This window comes from Centroberyx gerrardi, chromosome 6, assembly GCF_048128805.1.
Source record: "Centroberyx gerrardi isolate f3 chromosome 6, fCenGer3.hap1.cur.20231027, whole genome shotgun sequence".
Lineage (NCBI taxonomy): Eukaryota > Metazoa > Chordata > Actinopteri > Beryciformes > Berycidae > Centroberyx > Centroberyx gerrardi.
In genome coordinates this window covers 22,163,301-22,170,346 of record NC_136002.1, presented here as the reverse complement: position 1 = coordinate 22,170,346, position 7,046 = coordinate 22,163,301, and the positions used below count along the sequence as shown (strand labels likewise).

Here is a 7,046-nt window from a genome sequence, read left to right as displayed (position 1 = left end):
CACACACAAAGTCACAAAGCCATATGGACATTGTTTAACCGTGTAACTTTGAAGGTGACTGTGTTGGGTTTCATCATTTGCCTCCAGGAAAGGACCACAGTGCCTGAGCCACAAAAAGTGAATTGTTCAGGCAAACTGAAGCAGCCCCACCAAAGTGACACTGACCCTGTTTCCATCCAATCGTAAGAAAGTGCTGCAGCCATACAATTCCTCAGCTTGACATATATATACAGCAGACCACTGCTCTCCCACCCAAAATCAGCAAAGAGATTGAAGAGGTAAGATACTGAGACAACCTATAGCATAACTCCTTGCTTGACAACATTGGACCTTACTTTGGACTTTTTCATTATACTGGACCTACAGATGTTTCCCTGTACATTGTAATGGATTTTAACTGACACCTGTGTGTTTGCCTCAGCTTTCCACAGAGGGCAGATCGGTGAGATGGCTTTTTTCAGCTTCATCATACTGACCTGCTTGTGTATTGTGGGCCGAGAGGCCCTCACCCCGGCTGACTGTGGAGCGTACGCCAGACGACCAGGTACAAGACCTTGACCTTCATTCTCACGTTTTGTTTTGGATTAGTGGGTCATGTTGATTTTAGATGAGATATAGAGACATAGAGGGGCCATATAAATTTAGGTCAGGTTTTCAATCAGATATTAAATGACAATACTTGTTAAGGGTATTAATTGCAGTCAATATACAGTATATGAAGTCAGAGAGGTAAAGATGTATTGTAAATCCAGTACAGCAGAACCTCAGACATTCGAAAAATCGTAATACATTAAATGTTATATTTCATTAATTGTAGACAACTAGTGGAGTTTCCTTGTTTATACGTGCAACTTTTTTTTTTTAAATTAAATTACAGGTTGTTCTGTTTGTGTGCATGTATGTGGTATATTTTTCAGAATCAATTGCATCACTATTTTAACGTCATTCCTCCATCTGAGCAATTCACTTGCTTGACCAGTGGTTTGGATTAGCAAGGTTCCACTGTTTAACATTTGAAGTGTGTGAATTCCTATCAGTCTTGTTCAGTGTCACTGTCATCTTATCTTCATCAGAATACACTGATATCTCAGTGGTCTGTGGGACATCTGCCATTGACCTGGCTATCCAGATCTGCCCGGCTGTCTACACCGGATACAATGAGAGTTTACTGATCCTGAACCACATCAGGAACAATGTGGACTGTCAGGGGACGTTGGACACTTCAGTCACACCGCCAGTGCTGAGATTCAGCTTCCCCATCAGAGAGGGGAACGCCTGTGGGAGTAACTTCATGGTAAGCATTGCATCGATGCAGTGTCTTGAGTCAAAATTTTGAGTGATTTATTTATTTATTTGCACAGTGAAACAATCATTCTACAAGACAGAAAACACAAGTGAAGAAAATTGTGCGGGTGAGATAAAAAAAAACAAACCCTAGAGACTTCTGAGGGGAACTCACCTAAACAAGACAGACAAAAGAAAGTAATAATAAAGCAATTTGCATCAATAAAACAAACAAAGATATAATAAGTAAAATGAATTAAATAAACTCAACAATATTAGTGTATTGACTACATAATAACTAATAAGGTGAGGAGAGAGAGAGTATTATGTTGCACAGATGTTCTGGATCAGGTTCAGGTACTGTAGGTGAACTATCACAAAGACTGTCTGGGTGGAAATAAGAGACGATTGCAGTCTGACACACATAAAGTGAATCAATATGCTATTAACTCACTGTACTATTAACATATGCATTCACACCAGCTGCTTTTTGAGGATAGCGAGAAAGTTAAGAGAGTTTTTTTTTTCCACTTTCTTGCTATGATTTCATCACTTTTCATCACATCGTACAACTTCATGTTGTACGAAAGACTTTGGCCTCCATTTATGTTTAAGCATTTCTAAAATAATCATGTTCTCATTAAATAATTCCTCAGACCACGAGCGCTCCAGGGACGGGCGTATTCTCTGACTTCTCCAACATCCAGTCCGTCAACGTGAGCGGACTGGTCCGATCGTTCGACCCCACCGTCGGAATGGTCACCTACAACGCAGAGCTGAAGTACTTCTATTCATGCGCCTACCCACTTGAGTATCTCATCAACAACACCCAGGTGGACGTGTAAGTGCGCTCTCCCTTTATATTAATGCATGGGTTGTAAATCAACAGGGACTTTCATACATCAAATCAGCAATCAAATCAAAACAGCGAGTTCTGAACTTGGAATGATAAGGTTCCATCTGGGTGGGAGTGCAATATTTTCTACATTCAGTGTATAATCTAACTTTCTTTCTCTCTTTCTGCTCTTCTCCCCATCAGCTCGGCCTCCTCCATTGCTTTGGAGGACAACAATGGGAGCTTCATCAGTACCCTAAGCTTGTCCTTGTACCAGGTGAGAATGCACACACCTGGCGCTGCCACTTGACCCCCCTTCTCACATACACACATTTCCGCCTGACGCAGATGGCCAAATGCCAGCATGTAAGCATTATAAAAGAGCAGCGCCCATAACTCTGTGAGGTTTCTGACAGCTGTAAGTCTAGACGATCGATCTTATGTAAGGGCTTGTATAAGGTTTTTGCCTTAATTGTCGACCCTTCTTCCTTTGCCAGGATATAAATTACACCACACCCTTGGTAATTCCGCCTCTGGGTATCGAACTGAAATCTAATGTCTACGTGCAGGTGGTTGCCTCCAATCTGACATCCCAGTAAGAAACTTTATCATTACATCACAGCTGCATCTTTTCATAGGCTGACTGAGAATTGGATGTTGGATATGCATGGATGGCTGGATGAATGCATAGATAATTCAGTGTACTCTTAGTCGCTCTTAGTCTCCATCCGAATGTGTCTTGATAGATTGTGATTAGAGGATTCCACCTGTGACCTGGAGTCTCTGACTCGGTGCTGGGGACCTCACTCTTTCTCCACAGGTACTTCGTTCTTCTGGACCGCTGCTACGCCTCGGTGTCTGCACAGCCCTCCAACTCCACCTTCTTTAATCTCTTCGTCTCGTAAGTCAAACACAGAAAAAGCAATACACTTCAATTGATATTGAGAATAGAGTGTACGGTGCCTTTTATTATAGTATAACCTACTTGTCACTTTCTTCCACTCCATCAAGGCTTGATAGTGAGTTCTGCCCTGTGGTCTGACAGGCAGAGTTAAGTATCTCTGCAGGTTTCTCTGCAGGTTTCCATAAGTAAACACAGCCACCTCATGATCTAGAAGCGAGGGGAGCCATGCTCTTGATTTCATCTTCCTCCTTTCTATCGTTAATACACTCTCTGTATGTATCCGTGTGATGTGCAAATGGGCACTTGTGAGGTTCGCCTTTTCTTAAAAGGTGCTCCATAGATCAGCTGACCACCATGCTGGAGAACGGGGATAGCCAGAAGGCCCGCTTCTACTTCCCGGCGTTCCGCTTCATCGAGCAGCAGAATGAGGCCATCTCCACCTACTATCTGCACTGCATCACCCGACTGTGCGAGCGCAGCACCTGCAGCACCTTCAAGGTAAGATGGTACCACGCACATATAAAGCAGAACTCTCTCACTCCACCTTCTCCATCCTCACCGCCTCTTTCACTCTCGCTTATTCCACAGCAATGCAACAGCAACAGGAAGAGGAGGAGTGTGAAAACCACCATTGTCACGGACGACATCACTACGCCATCTCTGCTCACAATGCGCATCGTCACCAAGGCAGAGAGCCGTATGTCTCCCATCAGTCCATCTGTTTGTATGCATGTGTACATGTCTAACACATGGTGTAGCCATTGATCACATCTCTCTGTGTCTCTCTCTGCTCTTCCTCTCATAAATAATCTTTTAATTCATATTTCCAATATTTTAATATATTTTGGCAAGATATTTATCAGTCATTTAGAACTATCCATACTGATACTGCATAATTTTTCTTCCAGCCCTTCTACCCAAAGAAGAGGGTAAGTATGTTTTTTTATTAATTTGACTGCCATAACAATAACCATTCACAAAGTTATTATTAATTACATTCCACCAGAAAGAATAGCATTTCTTATCTTCAGCAAGACATAACGTCTTCTATTGTCTACTGGAATAATGCATCATTTTGCTGTCATTCTCATTTGTGCACAGCGCTGTCTGGTGGCCAGCCTAATGGCAAGGGTGCATCTGTTGGCCTGGGAATTGCTGTGGCTGTCCTCATTGTGATAGGTGTGGCAGCCATATTGATGGCTGCATCTTTTTATCGAAAGCTGAAGCAGCTAAGCTAGCAGTACCACTGACTGGACCTTGATGATGATGAGTTTGACAGGGTGACATTCACATACTGGTGGAGGTATGAATGTAGGACTCTCTTGTACTGAATCAAACTACTGATTACTTTCTTTCACTTTTGGAGCCCTTGATGTTTGTTTCCAACCCTTGAGAGACTGTTACAGGTTAGGGAATATGAAGTCTGAATAATACACCTATCATGACACCTCACAGAAACAAAGAAACAAAGAAACAAAGAAACAAAGAAAGACAGGCTGGGTCAAAGGGAAAAAAAACAATGCAATACATTTTAAATATTCCATTTTTGTCCAACATTACATTTTGTATATGCAGCCAATGTGTATATATTCTTGGATACAAGTGCTCAGACTTCTGTTTTATGTAACATCCAGTGGGGGAAAAAAAACGATCTCTACATCTGTGTATGAACCATGAGCATGGGTGACACAGACAGTGGACTGCAGACAGTCACAATCCGTATCTAATTTTGATAGTTTGACAACAACATTGATGATTTTGTGCAAGCCAGTGCTGACTCAGTTGAATTAGACTGCTATACGTCTCATTTTTGTTGCATGTTATATGTAGAAAAGCATGTATAATTAAATTCTAGATGCAAAATAAGTGTGTTATTACCTTGCATTCTATTGGCCATATAGGCCACAGGGATTAATGAAAAAAAATCCAAAGATATCACATTAAGTACAGTGATATCAAGACGATAAGCGGGTAAATTCACTTATTTATTTGCAGAATTAATTCCATACGATAGCATGTTTTGCTTGCTTGAACAATTTCAAGCTAAACCAATATATTCAAGCCTGCATATCCTGACTTTTAATGAGACTCAGGAATTTCCATGGTGTTAGTTAAAATATCTGGAATAATGTATATGATGTTGTGGCAGTTGTTCTGAGAAAGTTGTATATTTCCATGAAGCGAATGGTTGCTGTTGTGTATATTTGTGCCATTGTTTCATGTTTTCATGCATTAAAGCTTGTAGGATATGAATCAAGAGGTTATTTCTGTAAGAAATTCACCTGCAGCCTAGTATCTATATAGTGCATGACATGATATCAACACTCAGACATTCTTATTTACAGTCCACATGTGAAAGCACATTTACAAGTAATGCATTATATAAGACATGGCATTGGTTAGCTTGAGTTTATCTGGGGGAATTTAAAGGAAATTAAAGTGATTAATTCATCAAACTGGTTAGAACTGGCACACACTTCAATGCTGTTGTATAACTGTAGGAATGTAGACTATACACGGAGGGTAATACAACAAAGTAGAGCTGTTCCATATGCATATCAGCATTTCATATTCATATGTGAAGAGTTTCCTGCAGTTTAAGGTTTGCTATTCTTTGCAAGCAGGATGAAATTAAGTTAGTGTGGAGATATGTGAAGTGATGTTTTTCTAATCATTCTCCACTAGAGGGTGTCTAATCACCATTTTTCATTTTGTCTAATTTCACTGAAGGCTTTCATTATTGTTGTGGCTTTACCTGCCATTAAATACATGTTGTGGATAGGTTGGTGTCCAGAAATATGCATAATGTTCCCCATAAATTAATCATTTGAGTTGATGAATTTCATAAACCGTTGAATTAGTCAGGATTAGATTTGTTTCATTGCTCTGTCAAGTCAGTGCCTCCATGTCATGTTGTACAACACGGGCTTAAAGCAGGCTTGTCAGCTTTCAGAAGGGCTAAAAGGTAATCAGCTGCCTATATTTCTAGCTTTTGCTGTCAGGGAAAGGTAAGATGGATGTTTTCTGAATGACCCAGTGAAAAGTGAGATGTCTTCTCCTGTACACCATAAAAAGAACAAGCAATGCAATCAGCTAGTTTGAAAAATGATCTAATTACGACTTCCTGTATTGTTAACTAGGCCATGACAAATTCCATGACAAGACGACCCACTTTGAAACATTAGGGGATAAATCAGCTGAGTTGGAAGGTAGAGCTCCATTAGGACTGCAGTGATTGTATGTTAAGCATAAATCCCCCTTTTTATAAGAGTTCCCTCTAATTTAATTAAATCAACAGGGATAAACGCATGCTCTGTCTCTCTCTAATGGTGTGGACATTAACCTTTAGATCCAGCTGGTGCGCCCTCTAAAATGTTAATAGCCTGGGGGGAACAGGAATGAAGAGGAGCTAGGAATTTGTATTGGTGCTGCTTATGTTGTGGCTGACTTTGCATATTTTGACCACATGGAACAGCTGAAGGAAATCATACCTGATCATTAAAGTAGCACAATAAAGTCACGCCATGATGTGATTTATCTTTGTAGGCAGCATTTGTAAAGCTACCTTCGTAATGTCCTATTTTAAGACTAAAAGAAATCTCTCTGCTAGGATGAAATGTTGCTCTGCAAAAAGTTTTTACCGGCATGAACGTTTTGGTCGGTTTTGTTCTCAGTTGAAAGAATAATTGGCCTGTCATTTTCTTTCTAATTAATATGCATTGAGTCAGTCTGTAGGCTATACATTTCATTTAGTAGACAGGACAATCATGAAAAATTGATGGAGCAGCTTTCTGTAATTTAGGTCAGGCATACGAACATGGAGATTCTATCGTCATGATGACTTTGAATAAACAATGTCAGAGTTGCGCTAATGGGCTAATGTGATGTGCTAATGTGCCAAAAAATGTTGGCATGGCTTCACTGCAGGTAAATGTGAAAGCCTGTGTGCTACACAAAGCTAAGAGTCATTAACTGCTGAGCAGCCCATGTCAAGCCAGGTTCAACTGTGCCATTAGCGGCTCT

The 7,046-nt window shown here is 40.5% G+C and overlaps 1 protein-coding gene across 1 annotated transcript; it reads left to right on the top strand.

Moving 5' to 3' along the window:
- The first annotated feature begins 447 nt into the window (after nucleotides 1-447).
- Nucleotides 448-4,261, top strand: LOC139916859 (zona pellucida-like domain-containing protein 1). The gene is made up of 10 exons (XM_071905877.1): nucleotides 448-544; nucleotides 1,074-1,294; nucleotides 1,941-2,125; nucleotides 2,324-2,396; nucleotides 2,617-2,714; nucleotides 2,940-3,020; nucleotides 3,353-3,521; nucleotides 3,612-3,720; nucleotides 3,932-3,952; nucleotides 4,125-4,261. The coding sequence occupies exons 1-10, from the start codon at nucleotides 448-450 to the stop codon at nucleotides 4,259-4,261; spliced, it is 1,191 nt and encodes a 396-aa protein (XP_071761978.1).
- The last annotated feature ends 2,785 nt before the right edge of the window (nucleotides 4,262-7,046 follow it).

What these genes read in the sequence shown, in the direction of transcription:
- LOC139916859 (XM_071905877.1), top strand. Translation starts at nt 448, where the DNA reads ATGGCTTTTTTCAGCTTCATCATACTGACCTGCTTGTGTATTGTGGGC. An exon ending in AACAACACCCAGGTGGACGT is followed by an intron (nt 2,126 to 2,323) that starts GTAAGTGCGCTC and finishes TCTCCCCATCAG; the next exon opens with CTCGGCCTCCTCCATTGCTT. An exon ending in TTCTTTAATCTCTTCGTCTC is followed by an intron (nt 3,021 to 3,352) that starts GTAAGTCAAACA and finishes TTTTCTTAAAAG; the next exon opens with GTGCTCCATAGATCAGCTGA.